The following is an 18,510-nucleotide window of genomic DNA, read 5'->3' on the forward strand; positions in this document are numbered from 1 at the left end:
CACTGCAGGTTTTCCAGCAATGTTTGGGGGCGGGGGGTTTATACTCTGGGTGTCATCTATGTGATACATTTAAATGACTAAAAATCCCATCACAGTTCATTTTATTCTTCCCTGTAAATCCTTCCTGCTCCTCCACCACCTGTTACTTTCCCTCACTCTTTGCTGTACCCATGAGGCTCCATGGCAAACCTTAAATGGCCCTGCTTCTTTCATCTTACTGCCTCCCTTGGTCTTCTTTTTCACTTCACCTTTCTATTGGGAAGCTGGAGGGTTAGACATTGTCAACAAAAACGCTCAACCTACCAAATCCATATACGAGGATACTGCTACAGAATGTACATCTCTACCCATGTAATACTCTAACTTCAACTGTTATATTTTCATTGTGTCTTGTATGCAGACAATCCCACGTACAATTCTAGATTTATTGAACTATTCCCACCTTGCTTGGCATTTTCTCCCAAGATCACATTAAAAGCTCAGAAGCTACCTTCCCATTAAAAGTTCTTTGGAAGACAACTGTAAAAAAAAATTAAAAAACAGACTACCTCAATAGTAATTTGTTCAGAAAGAAATTTGCACCTCCTTCACATAAGCAGGACAGATAGAAACATACCTTCAGACAAAATCCATAGAACAAACCAATGAATTAACAGCTTCTTTGATCTCATTGCCCACAAGGTTTTTCTCCTTCTAAACTGTAATAATTTAATAATGGCATTGGCAAAGGGAAGCAGCCCATAATTAAGAGTATCACTTATTTGGTAAAAAGACACTCTAGAATACAACCCCACAAGTCTGACGATCTAGTCCATCTACAATTTGGGTTTATTTAAGAACACAAACGAAAATCACAGCATATATAATGTGCCTCTGGAAAAGGTATAAGCAAGACCAGGAGGGTGGGAAGAATTAACATGCATTTGCAATGCAATAGGTCTCGCATTTATGAGAGTTTGAGCTATTAGCATTGTAAAGGACAATGCCTCTTTTATGTGTTTTTAAAACAGATAAATAAAAGGCATTGTCATTTACAATGCCAATAGCTTAAACTCTCGCAAATGCGAGACCTATTACATTGCAAATGCGTGCTATAAAAATGTAAAAAGCAAGTTAGGAGAAAGCGTGTCCTGCCTGCAACAGCAAGCAGGACAAAGCTATTTGAGAAAATAGTGCTTGGAGGCTGTAATTAAAGCTACTGAGCAACAACACACGTAACCGGGGGTTTTGCTATGGGAGGTTACAAAATGAGACAAGGTGGTACTAAGGAGGGACCAAAGAACAGATAGAGTTTACAGTGGACAATGGCAGGCCAATGAAAAATGTGGGCAGAGAGTGGGTGGAGCTTCAAGTCCCTACCTCAATACAACATGGCTCACAGAGCAGCACATGCGGTGCCCAGACTCGACCTAAAAATGGGAAAATGTAACTAGAGGGTATGTGGCCCTTTTGCCACGCACCACCATATGGCTGATCATTTCACTCCCTGCATTACATTGCAGGATTCCACACCATGGTAGTCAGCGAGAAGAACAGTCCAGTTGCCCGACTTCTCCCAATAAAAAGGAAAAAACAAGCATTTGCAATGCAATAGGTCTCACATTAGGAAAGTTTGAGCTATTGTTATTGTAAATGACAAATTTTTTATTTATGTGTTGGTTTTGAAAATAGAGAATTTAATAGCTTTGACATTTACAATGCCAATAGTTATAACGTTCGCAAATGTGACACCTATAGCATTTGTAATGCAATATGTGTTGTATTTACGTGACTTAGATGTATTGATATTACAAATAACAGTGGCTTTTATTTTCTTCTATTAATTAATACTTAAATAAAAGTTATTGTAATTTATAATGGCAATAGCTTAAACTTTTGTAAATTACTTTTGTAAAGATTATGTTCAGTGTATTTTATTGTGACGAAAATCCAAGAAAAAAAGTGAAATATTAACATCTTTTTGTGACATTTGTAATAAAGCTTGAAACCGTGAGAGAACATATTTGAACCAGTTGTCGTTGAATGGTTGCACAGATTGATGCTGTGGTGGCGCTGAGTGATGCTGTGGTGGTGCCGAGTGACGCTGTGGTGGTGCCGAGTGACGCTGTGGTGGTGCCGAGTGACGCTGTGGTGGTGCCGAGTGACGCTGTGGTGGTGCAGAGTGACGCTGTGGTGGTGCCGAGTGACGCTGTGGTGGTGCCGAGTGACGCTGTGGTGGTGCCGAGTGACGCTGTGGTGGTGCCGAGTGACGCTCTGGTGGTGCCGAGTGACGCTCTGGTGGTGCCGAGTGACGCTCTGGTGGTGCCGAGTGACGCTCTGGTGGTGCCGAGTGACGCTCTGGTGGTGCCGAGTGACGCTGTGGTGGTGCCGAGTGATGCTGTGGTGGTGCTGAGTGATGCTGTTGTGGTGCCGAGTGATGCTGTGGTGGTGCCGAGTGATGCTGTGGTGGTGCGATAGAGTGAGTGCAATAGATAAAGGGAGTGCGATAGATAGCTAGAGGGAGTGCGATAGATAGCTAGAGGGAGTGCGATAGATAGCTAGAGGGAGTGCGATAGATAGCTAGAGGGAGTGCGATAGATAGCTAGAGGGAGTGCGATAGATAGCTAGAGGGAGTGCGATAGATAGCTAGAGGGAGTGCGATAGATAGCTAGAGGGAGTGCGATAGATAGCTAGAGGGAGTGCGATAGATAGCTAGAGGGAGTGCGATAGATAGCTAGAGGGAGTGCGATAGCTAGAGGGAGTGCGATAGATAGCTAGAGGGAGTGCGATAGATAGCTAGAGGGAGTGCGATAGATAGCTAGATGGAGTGATGGTGATAGATAGATGGAGTGATGGTGCTAGATAGATAGATAGATAGTGAGGGCAATAGATAAATAGTGTAATTATGTGGTGTGTAATTCAGTGTCACATTGATATTTGGAGTGTATGTTGCGTTGAGTGCAGTGTAATTATGTGGCGTGTAATTATGTGGCACGGAGTGGTATTTGGAGTGTATGTTGCATTGAGAGCAGTCTAATTATGTGTCGTGTAATTATGTGGCACTGAGTGGTATTTGGAGTGTATGTTGCGTTGAGCGCAGTGTAATTATGTAGCATATAATTATGTGGCACTGAGTGGTATTGTGTGTAGTGTATGTTGTATTCAGTAGAGTGCAATTGTGTGTCGTGTAATTGTGTGGCACTGAGTGGTATTGTTTGGAGTGTATGTTGCATTCAGTGCAGTGTAATTATGTTGTATATAACTATGTCGCACTGAGTGGTATTTGGAGTGTATGTTGCATTGAGAGCTGTTTAATTATGTGGCGTGTAATTATGTGGCACTGAGTGGGATTTGGAGTGTATTGTTGCATTGAGTGCAGTGTAATTATGTTGCATATAACTATGTGGCACTGAGTGGTATTTGGAGTGTATATTGCGTTGAGCGCAGTGTAATTATGTAGCATATAATTATGTGTCACTGAGTGGTATTGTGTGTAGTGTATGTTGCAATCAGTAGAGTGTAATTGTGTGGCGTGTAATTATGTGGCACTGAGTGGTATTAGGAGTGTATGTTGCATTGAGTGCGGTGTAATTAAGTGGCGTGGGAGGAGAAAGGGAGCGAGTGAAAGCACAACAATTGTTGTGCATTTGAAGATTTCGGAGAGGGGGCGGGGGAGCGGCTTGGGACGCACTAGAGTAGGGTTGCACTATGACAGATCGTAAAAGGGATGGTTCACAGAAAAGCGAGAGGGAACAATATACGAACGGGCATTGCAGCAACCAAGACTGTTCGGTGCACACACCACCCCATCACAACACCGGAAACATCATGGTACATCATAATGAGAACACTGTTAGAGTACACCAAATGGGAAAGTAAGGTTAAGACGGTTTGCTGTGGCGGGGGAACGCATTCCTTTGAAGTCTGATGGGGGGTGGGGCAGGGGAGCGGCTTGGGAGCTGATTGCTTTGAAGTCTGATGTCGAGGCAAAGGGAATGGGAGTAGGACGGGCAGGGAGGGCACAACAGGCAATATGTCTGCAAGCTGCAGGGAGAGAGCTCTGTGACGGAACCAAGCTCTTCACAAAACAAGGAACACGAAGCATGGGCAAGTGCTAAATGCTCAAATGAGGGATAGAATAAGAAGGGGAAAGAAACCAAAACTGGGGTACAGGTGCAGACAATAGATAGTGGGAAAAGAAAAGGCAAAAACATTCGAAAGTAAACTATAAAATAATATATGACATGTCTTATACTCCATTTATCCAGATAAGCACTTAACTGAAGTATAACCGCGATTACGTGTTATAAGAGGGCACCAGAAAAAAAAAAAGTCAGCATCCATGCTGTTTTAATTTATTCCGCAAGACTCGACAGCTAAAGATAGCCTGGTAAAGAATTGGAACCCCAGATTTTACCATGTTAGTCCATGCGGGCAACGAGCTTGAGCGCCTCCAGTTAGTACCTGAAGATTACCACGAGAATGTCCTTTTTTGGTAGATGATCCAAAATGAGTTTTTACAGCACAAATGTTTAAATATGATTCTAAAAAGTTACGGGTTTGAGCTGATGCTCTGAAGAAACACGCAGGAAAGTTGGTGCCCTGGAGCAAAATTTCTTTGCAGCAAATGTCGAAATAAGAAGGGGAAAGAAACGAAGATGGGGAGTACAGGGGCAGACAAGAGATAGTGGGAAAAGAAAAGGCAAAAACATTTGACAGTAAACTATAAAATAATATACAAAATAATTTGACGGAGGCGGTAACAAGGAGTAGGGTGTTGAATGTGGTAAGAAATGGCAAGTCTCAAAATGCTGGATAAACCAATGACTACATGAGACTGAAGAAAATCTCAGGGTGACAGAATACAACTTAAGAAACGTGCTATATGATTACTATTTTTTTAATGCGAGCATATAGTCTTGCTATGAAAAGTACGGAGAGGAGTCAAAGGAGGCTGCTTAAAAGATGGTTTGTAAGGCTATATTTTTTACCATTTGTACACTGAAAAGACAAAAAAATTGCGTAATAATTAAAATATCCTCATATTGCTGGAAGATTAAGCAGTAGATCGGATGGAGGATGCAACCTTAAAATGATAAGCAATATATGAGGAGCTTGGTTTAAGGCTGAAGTAACCACGCTTTTTGAACTGAGAATTTCCTTCAAAGAAAGATAACCTATCAGCGGAGGAAGAAATTATACATTTCAAAGAAAGGAGGAACAAGATAAGAAGAAACAATGGCAGAAAGGATGGGGAGAAGGGAAGGTAAGTGAGAGAAAAGAGGAAAATAAGGAAAAGGAGAAAGCAGCCAAGAAGGATTGTGAGGGAGTTACATCAGCACAAGAGACAAGAGGTGGTGAGGGGAAAATGGAATGAGACAGGATGGGAGAGGAAGAAGGAAGAGGAGACATGGTGTGGAGATAGAAAGGCAGAAAAGAGACACCAATATGAAGAAGGGGTGAGGCGGGGAGAAGGTTGGGATAAAAGCTGGAAGGAGAGCACCGGGGAAGGGTAATTTATGGTGGAAGAAAGGAAAGGAGAGGTGGAGAAGAGAATACGAGGGGCTTAGATAAAGGGAGAGGCGAGGAGGAAGGGAAACTGTGGTAAGGAACAGCCAACGGAGGAGAAAGACCCATCAGGGGCAGAGGAAGGAAGAGAGATGAAAGTGACTGCAGAGGAAAGAGAGGGATGAAAGTGCGACACGGTAGCAGCGCCGCCAGGCTGAAGGATATGGGGAGATGTGCTCCAGTGATGGAGGGAGCACAGAGAGCTGTGAATGTCAAAGCCGCAGATACGGGCCCGGTATCTCCGCCGCCATCAGGCGCCATCAAAGGCCCAGGTGTCCTTCTAGTCGAGCCTGGCGCTAGCCGGCACGAGATGGAGCTTAGAGACCCGTGACGGGGAGGAGAGAGGGGGGGTGACGGCCATGGAGAGACAGAGGCCGACAGAAGCAAAGATACCCATGCAGGGCCGCACACTAAAAGAACTAAGAGACAGAGGCAGGCGGAGGCAGGAAGGCTGTGACAGAGGAAGACAGAGTGAAAGAGTGACAAACATGCAGAAACGGAGGCAAAGACAGAGAGAGAGAGACAGGGAATGGTTGGCAGAGAGATGGGGACAGACTGAGGCAAAGAAAGAGCCAGACAAAGGCCGAATGAGGTAAGCAGAGTCAGACAAGTACAACAGAGACAGAAATTAACGAGCAGCCATAGAAAGATCCCAACAGCAACAGACCGATGCAAAGACAGAGACAGGAAGTAACAGATTTGCAGATACAGAGTTGGCAGAGACCTACAGAGTCAGAGAATTAAAGAGACAGGCAGGGGCATGGAGGCAGAGTTTAGAAGGAGGTAGACAAAAACAGGAACTGACGTACATGCAAAGACAGACACACATGGGCAGAGGCAAGGAGAGGCAGAGGCCGAAAGGAAAGCCATAGATAATTAGAGTGAGACAGAAATGGCCAGAAAGAGGAACAAGCACTCGGCATTGCGTGGCGGGGGAGCAGGGGAGCAGCGTTCCTTTGAAGTCGGGGAGGGAACGAGCATATGGGGTGTGAGCGATAACGAAAGTAAGAGGGGGAGCAGGAAGTGAGGCCGAGCGCACGCTGGCGAAGCTTCGCACTCAAATGCCTCACATGCACTAGGCGTAATCCGCACTCCAAAAACCTCTTGGTAGGATTTGCTGGTGGCCCTCTATATGTCTCGCCAGCAATGCGCAAGCACATTGGCAGGCCGAGAACTAAAACATGGGTGCAGGGGATAATCCTCATAAAAGATAAATAACACCAGGGAGATGGGCTACAACTACAGGAAAAAAAATACAAAATAAACTTCCATGTTGCGGATCGCCCCCTATAGCTAAAACCAAGCCACTCATCTTTTCGTTTTCCAAAAACAGATAGGACAGGAGAAGAGCAACAGTTTTTAAAAGAGTGGTGACAAAGGTGAGAGAGTGTAAGCATGAACGTGTGCAGCAGACAATCCACCACAAGCCAGACAATGGCACAGAACAGGTCTTGGTGAATGACCCACAGCTTCAGCTTTGCTCGATCTCCGAGTATCCCAAGAAGGTGACAATTCTATTTGTCTGAACCCAGTTGAGATGCACTCTCCTCATTATTTTGAAAAGGGCAGGCCTTACATCGAATGATTAAAATTGCAAAATTGAACATATTAACCTTACTGCTTCTTCACTTAAATGTAAAAAGCATTAGAAATCATTTGAATGATTTTATATAAATATATGTATGGAAACGAGAATCCCTGCGTTTCTAGAAGGAAAAACCGAGCCACTCCGGTGTGAAGGTGAAAATATCATGATCAAATGCCTGTCTATGCAGTGTTCTAATCTGATGTACTATGGTTAAATGATTCTGCATATTAATGAAATACAATCTCTTCAAATTTCAAAAAAGTGCATCATATTTTACATTAGGTTTGCTGCACGATATACATGGCAAACATTGCCATGGTTTAGCTCGTGCACAGACTCTTAGAGCCAAGCCTGACACTTGACTTGTCTCTTGCTCTATTAATAAGCCTGCACTCCCTCTATTTGAGACTCAGCCTTAGCACATGGGCCATCAATCACTTGATAAAAATGATTTATAAAATGTGAGGGCTAGAAACACGAAGCCCTGTCCACGTGCAGGGCTCCATGTGTCTAGTCCTCACCTTTGCAGTAGAGAAGAGGAGGAGTGCGTGCAGTAAAAATATATATAAAATAGTTGATCGCCCCCTTCCCCATCAAATCTCACTAAGATGCGCCACTGGTTAAACTGACTAAAGTACTCCGATCTATAACCTATACTAAATAGAAACAAGCTCAATTATACAATTTGGAAAACTGAATCCTAACTTACCTCATTAAAAGATGTGCCTTCTGTCAATCAGTATTCATTGGAGGAAAAACCATGTCTGCCATAGCAGAGTAAAAGAAACTGCATTCGTTGCAACAAACCACAATTTATTCAAATGGAGTTCCATATGTTTTATCACAAGACATCCCCTCTGCCTTTGGTACCATCCATCACGCTGCACTACTAGAGACTGGAAGACATAGAAGCATGGGATATTGTCCTTTAGTGGATTGTCTCTTCCTCTCTACCAAAGTTCTCAACACATCCCTTTCCCTTTTCTCCTAATTGGGACTCCAAGCCGGAGTCCCAAAGGCTCCACCTGCACGCCACTTCACCCACTCACACCAGTACCTGGAAATCCACCATTTCTCAATTTCCACAACACAGGATATTGCCTTTAAAAGGCTAACTAACTACTTCAAGCTAAGGGTGTATAAAACTGAGCTAATAGTTTGTGGTAACTTAGCCAATGACAACCTGTACCCAACATGGCCTAAAGAGCGTGGTTCAACTACAAAGTAATGAATCCTGGGGCGATTATGGACTCTAATCTCTGCGTTGTTGCTCATGTTAATGAAGTAACTCAAGGATCTTTTTTCTACAAATGAGATACCTTCATCTAATTATACCTGATCTAGGTTTCTTTCAAAGTGTACGTCCTATAATTAGCACATTACTCTTTATTCTAAATAGAGGAGGCCATCTGATTTGCAAACTACACAGAAAATGCAATTCTTGGGGTTCTCTTTACTTGTACCTGGAGACAACCAGCCATCAGCTTTAACACCACAAGGCTTAAAAACCGAGTAAGAAATATTAGAGGAATATTTACATTTTATGAAGGGGAAGGGAAATAGCGTTGCACCATGTAGGACAGCGACCGGTTTGAATACTCATCTATTTGCTCTTACTATATTAGTCTCTTATAGTGGAAAGATTTATCTGCAGTGTCTTGTTATTATTCTCACAAAAAATGCCTGAAGTATCAACAACTTCAAACAAGAATGGGACGGTCGGGGCAAAGAAATATCATCCACACCTTCTCTTTCGTAGCATATGTGTTAAGAGCATAGTTCTAAGTGACGTCACCTGGGGCACAGAAGAAATATAACTTATTGACAGTAAAATCTTTGTAAATGGGTGGGTAAACCTGCAATCAAAGAGCTGCAGGAACGAGGTTAAAACTCTGGGATCATAGGTGTTTTGAAAACGCCTACACAGTACTATATGACACATGGTGGCCTACAATATATTTTTAAACGGTTTATTGTTCTTATAATACTTGAGAAGCTACAGTCCCTGTATAAAAAGCCTGTGCCTCTCACCTAGAGAGTTGAAACATTCATCAAAACATGAGTGACGATAGCTGTACGTTTTTCACACTCTACTCACCTTTCTGCAACATCTGTAAAACCATGTTGTATGTACTGTTTTAAAATTAATTTAAACTTTCAGTAAAAAAGGGCGATAAAAAAAGTCTGTCTCCAATTGTGTTGCAGAAGAGTTGTGATGTCTCTAATCATCTGTAATAATGGCTGCTCTATTTTAATAAGATATTCAATCAGTAATTCTAGAATGCCTGCTGCCAGAGCGAGCAGCCAATGTTAATGGCAGCCATTGGCAGGTCACAGAGCCTAAATACAGCTATATTTTGAATTTAAAAAAAACAAGAAGTGTCTTTTCCTTCTTGTTTGTTGTTCTAAAATGAACAGTGATCTGCAGAAAGGAGATATTTATCGGAATATTTTTGTTTCGTATTCCATTGGTCTTATAGGAAACACATCAGCTCTCTGGATGTTTGTTCACCTTCCAAGCTACAGAATTGATTAATCTGACCTACAATAAATGGATTCTAATATTTTTGCAGCAAATTTAATTTTTTGGGTGTGTTTAATTTTGCACTACAGATTTCACTTTTATTCTTTCCTGCCTGCAATCATACTTTCAATTTCATATAAAAGAGTAGGAGACCAAGAATTTTAGTGGTTTGTTTGAAAAGTGAAGGTGTGACCATGTATTATAAGAAATAAAATACCCTCTGACTAAAAAACTTATAGCTTGTCCCCTTGGAGGTCAATGGCCTTATAAGGCCAAGGAACTCTGAGTTGATTAGCTATAACCTTTTCTGCCTTATGCCTCATTACTTTATTTGATTATAGAACTCTCCTGTGGCTTGCAATATCCTTATAATGTACAGCAGGTCATATTTTATCCCACATATTATCTTACATTTGGTACGTCACAAGCAACCTGTAATAATAAAATTACAAAGTAACTCTACTGTAATAAGTTAGTACACATTAGTTGTAACGTCACAAAGCCTGGCACCAGAGCTAGCAGACAATATGAAAAGAAACCAGAGCAGAATTACAATTGCAAAAAGAACTACTAAGTTTTTTGCTCTTCTGAACTTTTTCCACTATAAACAGTCCTTTGTAGTAATGAGACATTTAGAGCAATGTGTTCATGTATTGCACTGCTACAGTTCATTAAACGAATTATCAACATGTTAGTACACGTTCTAAATTACAGCAGTTTTTAGGTCTTTTAGATCTTTAAGTAAAAGTTTGATTTCAAGCGCACGGTCATCAGGTTTAGGTAGCGGCATGTTTCTTGTCTTTTCATTTTGTGCCCCAAAAAATGATGTCACAAATGTGCACCTATAATAATAATAAAGGGAAATTTATAAAGCGCCTGGTACGCTAAGAAGCGTGTCTCCGCGCTCACTGAAAGACTACATACTCAAACAGAAATAAGGAGTGGACCCGACTATCTTGAAAAGAGGTGTGTTTTTAGTTTCCTCCGGAAACTAGTTTCCGATGGGTCCAGACGGAGATCGAGGGGTAGAGCATTCCAGCTCTTCGCCACCAGGTAGCGAAAAGATCTACCTCCCATGCGGGCCCTTCTCACTCTAGGCACCTTTAATAGGCCTCCATGTGAGGAGCGCAAAGCGCGAGATGGAGCATACCTGGTGACTAGGCTCTGGAGAGGTACAGGCGACCTCTTAGCAAGAATGCGATGACAAGTACACAGGGATTTGAAATCAACTCTGCTCCTTACCGGCAGCCAATGGAGGGTCTGAAGGGCAGCTTTGGAGCTTGATCTTATTGGAAGCTTTAATATAAGGCGAGCTGCAGCATTTTGAAGCACCTGCAGGCGATTAGTCGCCTTACAAGTTGCTCCCAGATACAGCAGATTGCCAAAGTCCATGCGTGCTGTGACAAGGGCATGCACCAGGGTTCTGCGGGCGGTCATGGGGAGAAGAGCTAGGACCTTCCGTATCCTTTTTAATACACTAAAACAGATGCCCGTCACCCTGTCTATCTGGGGCCCGAAAGACAGGTCTGCATCGAGCCAGACCCCAAGATTTCTTACTTCATGTCGAGGTATTGGGGCCTCACCTAGACATGGGGGCCACCACGCCGACGACCAGACAGATGGGTTCCCCCCCACCACGAGCACCTCGGTCTTGTTGCCATTTAATTTTAGACAATTGGTGGACATCCAGGTTGCAAGATCTTGCATGCAAACCCTGAAGCTGTCCATAGCAAGGCCGGGTGCACGCGAGAGGGAGACAACCAGCTGAGTGTCGTCGGCATAGGATACAATTTGTAATCCGTGACCAACAGCAATCGGAGCCACTGGGGAGACATATAGATTGAAAAGAGTAGGGCTCAGGGACGATCCTTGAGGAACGCCCTGACCCAATTCTATGTCTCTGGAATAGTGGTCACCCTGGCGGACTTGGAAGCTTCTTCCAGTCAGGAAGGATTGGATCCATTGGAGTGCGGCTCCCGTTATTCCTCCGCTATTCAGACACTGTAGCAAGGTGGAATGAGCTACAGTGTCGAATGCCGCGCTCAGGTCCAATAGGATGAGGGCCATAGTATGACCCTCATCCACTCCCTGCCGCAGGGTCTCCACCGCCATCAAGAGCGCCGATTCCGTTGAGTGGCGAGGACGGAAGCCAAATTGGGTGTCGTGCAATAAGGCAGCTTTGTCCACAAAGTCCATGAGTTGCACATTAACCGTTTTTTCGGCCACTTTGGCCATGTAGGGTAGGAGAGAGATGGGCCGCAGATTTTCAAGATGATCAAAACTGATAGTGGATTTCTTCCTAAGGGGTAAGACCACCGCCTTTTTCCAATCTTTAGGCACGGTCATTGTGTTGAAAGACACGTCCAGTAGATGCCTGATGTAGGGTTCCAGAACCTCTAGGCTGTCTGCTAGGCGTTTCGGTGTAGTGGGGTCCCGGGGAGATCCCGATTTTACAGATCTACAGATTTTTAGGAGATCTTCTGTGGGCGGGGTGATAAAGTTGGTCAATCTAGGTTTGTCCCCCCATTCCCTTGGGCTTTATACACTTTAGCTGTTACGTGTACATATGTCTCCGGCACCTGCATTCACCAAGCCAAATATTACCACTGTATTTGTACGGCCCCCTTCTCAAGTGTGTGCTTGTACACCATAATCTCACCTGTATTCCCCTAGTCCCATCTCATGTGGGTGTGCCTAGATCTCTCTTACTGGTGTGTAACTACTTGTGTCATCTGCATCCATATCACATTACTCACCTGTCTGCACATAGAATTCCTTCACCCAAAACATGCCCAGCCTTAAACAGTGTATACTTATGGCTCTGACGTGTGTTGCACAGAGCCACACCCAAACAACTCACTTAAATTGGACATACTGTTATTTTTTATTCACCTATCCCCTCTCACATAGCCCTTGTCTATCATGTGTGCACTTCACCCCACTTAACTGTATATAACTCCTGCTAACCTATAAGTGCCAATGACTACAAGGTCAATCTGCACTAGGTCTCCATTACCAATATGCACCTACTTTTTATGTGGAGCTAACCCCATCAACCCCCTTTCATCTGTGAACACAAAGCCCCCTATAACCTATGTACATGGATACCTCTCTCTCTCGTGTGTACTAATTGCTCTTGCACCCTTATGTCCAGACTGTTGTCTCTAGACTCTTTGTACCTGAACTATGCTACTGTAGATTAAAAAAAGGTTTTATTTTGCGCAACCATAAATAATCAGCATGGTTTACACAGGAGCAAAATGCATTTCGTGCACACAATCTTGTCCCACAAAAAAATTGTAATCATAGGGTGTGACATGGATCAGGTTAGCGTAGAATCTTACACATTTCTGATTGATAGAGAAATGCACTGGAGTGCACCTGATGAAACTCTAGTTCCCCTGTGGCAATTCTAGTTTCAGCACGGTAACAAGCACACAGTGCAGAGCATTCCCACCCTCAGCTTGGAGGTCGAAATGTAACTAAGCATTGACAAGAACTGGACCTTTGCAACTGATGACTGCCAATTCCCCGTCTATGGGTGAAATGGTTTTATGGGTAGAAGGGCTCTAGTATCAGCAAGTTCCATCACCATCACCTTGTGGCTCATTTCTATTAATACATTGAAGGGCTGTCAAACTAGTTTATGATTTTAACATCCAGACAGCACTAATAAATCCAGAACTGTTGCATTTCACAGTGCTCTAAAATGCATCTAATTTGACCTAAATATGCGAATATATCATGTGAAGAACCAGAAAACCGCACAAATAATAGATTTTAGCTTAGCATTCTGTTACTAGTAACTAAACTTTCCTCATTTTAAATGCAGTAGTAGAGGTATGAAACTAGTAAAACACATCATCGGGACTGGGCGAATTACGCATACAAGTTATGGGACAACTTGAGAGCTTTGCAGCTCATTCACATATTGTTTCTACTTCCATTCAAGTGCTGGCACTCTGAACAGTGCACTAATGGCTATTTCCCTATCCTGCACAGCCCCTTCAACCGGCAAATAGAAACTTATTTACTTCAATTGCTTAATAGAAATGCTTCATAAGTTTTCATTTTGACGCTCCACCCAAACCCCGATAATCAAAGGCTCTCACCGGTATCAAAACAACAATCTAAATAGCTTTTCAGCACTTAAACGTCACTTTAAAAAAAAGGACTCCAAGTTATGGTGCACTAATTAATTTCCTTCCAGACTTGTTGTAGTAGTAGCCTATTTGATTCGGTTATTAAGTAAACAAAATAATTTAAATCGTCCCCAAGCAAACGTGCAAATACACAGTGCTCCTTAATGCCATACTGTGAAATGCGACCTCACCACTGTCGACAGCACGGAACAGCAGGCCCGACCTTCGCCTATCACAGTTTGATTTTTGCCGCCTCACTGGCTAAATTGCAGCAAGTGTTGCCGAGTATGAACGGTGAGGCCAAACTTCATTAAACTTTCAAAACCGTGCTGTACTGTTTTAATATTTACTATGCAGTGGTGCAACCTCATGGGGCACTGAAACCAACACCCGGGGACTCCAGTCGACCATGGACCTTATTTGCTTCAAGCAGGGAGGGGGGGGGCAGGTGGTAGTTCGCAAGCAACAAGCCGGGGGGGCGCAAGCAACAAGCCGGGGGGGCGCAAGCAACAAGCCGGGGGGGACGCAAGCAACAAGCCGGGGGGGACGCAAGCAACAAGCCGGGGGGGACGCAAGCAACAAGCCGGGGGGGACGCAAGCAACAAGCCGGGGGGGACGCAAGCAACAAGCCGGGGGGGACGCAAGCAACAAGCCGGGGGGGACGCAAGCAACAAGCCGGGGGTCAAGCTAAAGACCATTGGTCAAAGCTGCCACCCCTAAATGGCATCCATGCTCCTGAGGCTGTTTGTAGTGGAGTCAAACCAGAACTGCTCACACTGTAGCAATAACCCTGTTCCAAATAGAGATAAGTTACCTCTTCCACACAAAATTTACAACATATGCCTACTCTGGCACTCCTCATTCAAGAATAGATGGGTCATTCACATACCTCTAGTCAGAGTCTTCTGTCGCTCTTCCGTCTTTGTGTTGGCTTCATTCTGTCCTGGCTCAGCAGACTCCGGTCTGTCTAACTCATCCTCCGTTTCATCATCACTATATGGCATCACCTCATCGTTGGGCTCTTGGGACTCCTCATCAAATGTTGCATCAAAGTCCCGGTCCATATTTGAATCCCTGAAATCCGGGTTCATATTTGGATCACTGAAGTCCCGGTCCATATCTGCTTTGGGTTGGTGAAGACCTTTCAAATGTAACAAAAAGAACCAGTTAGCTCTGTGAATCATACCAACTACTGTTTGAGGATATATTTCGGATTGAACATAGTCCAAAAATTCATCAAGTTAAATATTTCCAGACTCAATAGTGGCATCTACAGATTTTACAGTTAATCGAGCAATATGCAGGTAAAACCAAAATACAATTGGAATACTATTATATGAAGTTAAGTAAACATCATATTTAAAACATACATAGGCATTCTTTTTAAAGCAGGATGTAGTTGCAATAAGCTTGCAGCTAAATTGTCAAACGCGCATAATAATGAACAACCTCCAAAATGCAGAACATGCAATCTACACGATCAAATATTTTTTATATACTGATCTCTTTACGTAAGTCAGCAATAATATATGTAAGAAGAAAAAAACCTGTTATAATCTAGATAACAGCACAACACAGGACAACATGGCGAGAGACCATGTTAAGAATGTAGAAGGCAGTAAGTTTTACTTAATGCACACTACAAACCTATGGCTATTTCTGTCTTGACCCCAAGTAAAAACGTGCTGGCGTCTAAATGTCTAAAAATCCAGAACAGAAATAAGATGACTTTTTTCAAAGTCGTAGCTAGAGAAAAGGAATGGTTCAAATTTGGAGGGAAGAAAAATCTTTATTGCAATGGGAAATCAATTGGAGAGTATACATTTATTGCTTCATAGGTCTGATTGGATTACAAGGAGATTGAAAATCAAATGTGAAGGGGCTGTTGCATGGATTCTGCCCCTACACAGAACTGTGCGCAGAGACCCAGGACCTCAGTGAATTGTGGTGGACCAAAAAACTCACCTCAGTACCTAGAAACCCTAACCAGCTAGCATCAGTGTCACATTAGCTCTTCGTCCTATACCAAAGATTAGACAACCCAGAACATGCGACTTAGGCTATACTCAGGAATGGTGGGAAATAAGAACACTCTTTCGTTATACTCTCAAACCAGTCCACAACAGGAGTAAAAAAAAGAGACACAGGAAAGTTTCAAATATTTATTTTAACGACATGCTCCAAGATGCAATATCTTTGCCCACATAAGCAGATATAGGATTAGAAATAATATGATCAACATTGTTACAACTCCATAAAACACAAAAGGAGAAATATTACAATGATGGTGAAAACAGGTATTATAGCGCCTAGTATACCACCCTCCTTTGCTAGGAACTATGTTTTATAAAATATAGAAGGTCTCTTAGGCTTATGTGGGGGATCCCATACCTCCAAGATCAGCAGGAGTATATCACATCAGGATCTGCAAAAGCTCTTTCTCTCTGGAAACAGAATTCTTCCAAGTGCCTGAAATCATGCCTAATGTGCAATATTAAAGGCGCCAGAATCTCCGTTGGCTTGCAGCTGCATGTATGTAATGTCTAAAACGTGAACCGATCAGCTCGAACAACAGCTACCTTGTTATGATAACATTGGAGGCTTTAGCACTCACTGTGCAGACTAGGGGTCGCAATGTAAGTCTAGGGATGCCAAAAACAAGCCTTTCTCATGTGAAGTAATTAACGCAGCCTAACTTACAACAACAGTTCTATGCAGTGTTTTGTGCAAAAGCAGCAAAAAGGTAAAATGTTGTTTAAACTACTAATAAGCCCATGCCAACATAGCAATGTGCGCAACAAGGCCCAGCCCTCACTACAGGGCAGCACTGCGCTAAGATAAAAACCCTGCCCAAACAATCCACAGTGTAATTTGTGTTAAAGTCTCCGTACACTTCTTTCACAAAAGAAGCTCATCACATCTTTTATTATACCAAGCGGGTGAACATGTAAAGCATCCACACTTTGATAAGAGCCCTGCTCTGCACAGGGTTATGTCTAGGGGTGGGCGTAGTTCGCGAAGTAGCGCTACGCATAGCTACGCAAAGTTCACTTCGCACTACGCGAGCTACACGTAGCACTACACGAACTGCGTAGTAGCGTGTTCGCACTGTGCAAGATGTTTTCAATGATTGCACAGTGCGGACAAGCATCCGGCACTGTGCAATCATTGAAAACGGCATCTTGAACAGTGCAAGCTGTACTTTTCTGCAGCTCGATTTTTAATCGAGCTGCAGCTTTCTCAACGCAGACTGGTAGTTTCTCATGCGCGACCACTCGCAATGAGAAACCTGACCTCCCCGCGTTGAGAATCTCGCCGGGATGTTCATTTTCCATGATCGCGATCGGCAACTTGATGTTGCTGATAGCGAACAAGGAAAAAGTCTCGCGAGGATGTCATTTTGCTTGCTCGCAGTCGCCAACTTGACATTGAGGACCGCGAGCAAGCAAAAAATTACTGCTACGCTACGCATGTTGGCACTGTGCTACGTGCAGTTCGCGTAGTGCGAAGTTGCGCAAACTTGGCAAACTACACTAGCATAGAGTAGTGCTTTGCCCAGGGTTAGTTATGTCCCTTGTGGATCAAGACAATTCACATCAGGTGAGTACTTGTTCTCTTTAAGAAGGAAACCCAAGATGGGCATCTGTTCATAGGCCACTCATGAGATAAGTTACATTTGCACCTTACTATGTAGGGGATTTGTGAGAGATTAACGAAGAACTCTCCAAGGTCCCTCCACTATCTGCAATTGTTCCCAAAAGGAGGGACTTGCCACATCTAAAGGCAGCTGAAGCTCAAGTGGCGTGCCTGTGAATTTCTCTATAGCAGGACGTTGTCCACCTCATTTCTCAATCGGTTCCTGGAGAAAGTAGATTGCATCCTTGGCGAGAGCCCACTACCTAGAATGCCATGGACCTGGGTTATGAGGTTTGTGTCATCGCATGATCGCAGCTCTGGAGGGCTGTGACCTCCAAAACACTCGGATCTACCTAACTCTACCCCCACCCCCAAGCCATGAACTCAGACTTTGATGAGGAATGTCATGGAGGTTCTCTCCACCATTTGATGTGCACTCGGGAGGTGGACATTGTATCTGCCTGCAGAGGACACTACAAACAGAATATAGCATTGTCATTTTGCTGGCCTAATCTGCCTGCCTGACTTGTTAGAAAGGGAAGAAAGACTATACAAATAGTTCCATCCTTTCTGGGTGACTATCAGGAAGGTAATTCTATATTTATTAACTGCCATTCAATTTTCACAGTTCCTCTTCTAATTCGACAATCGGAGATTTTTTCATGGTTCTGTTTTTGTTCTTACTTTACAGATAGTATACGCATTTGACTGAAAAGGCTCTGCAATATTTTACACTAATTAAACTAGCTCTCTTACACGAATTGTAATAGTTAATATGTTACCACACTGAAGAAGTCTCTGTAATAATGTGCAAGAGTATATATTTGTGATTCTTTCAACGATCTAGGAATCTGCTAGTACCAAAAAAAGCATACACGCCGGTAGTACCCGGTCCACATTTTGCCAACCTTTTTTATTTTTAAACAATTTTATTCTAATTTTTTTTTATAAAACAGACATCTCAAATAATTTGATCAGGATACAAACATCACATAAACCTCTGTAAAAATCCTACTCCAATTAACCAATAACCCCCCTCCTCTCCCACCCAACCTCTTAAGGTCCTACTGCTA

The 18,510-nt window shown here is 43.2% G+C and overlaps 1 protein-coding gene across 3 annotated transcripts in view; it reads right to left on the reverse strand.

The window, feature by feature from the left end:
- Positions 1–18,510, reverse strand: part of ATP8B1 (ATPase phospholipid transporting 8B1) — a 557,465-nt gene that overhangs the window by 336,178 nt on the left and 202,777 nt on the right. For all 3 annotated transcript variants that reach the window (XM_078674864.1, XM_078674865.1, XM_078674863.1), the window contains exon 2: positions 14,691–14,942. In XM_078674864.1, the coding sequence (XP_078530990.1) occupies positions 14,691–14,919 (229 nt within the window). In that variant the 5' untranslated portion in view covers positions 14,920–14,942. The remainder of the gene's footprint in view (positions 1–14,690; positions 14,943–18,510) is intronic.

This window comes from Lissotriton helveticus, chromosome 2_1 (genome assembly GCF_964261635.1).
Source record: "Lissotriton helveticus chromosome 2_1, aLisHel1.1, whole genome shotgun sequence".
Taxonomy (NCBI): domain Eukaryota; kingdom Metazoa; phylum Chordata; class Amphibia; order Caudata; family Salamandridae; genus Lissotriton; species Lissotriton helveticus.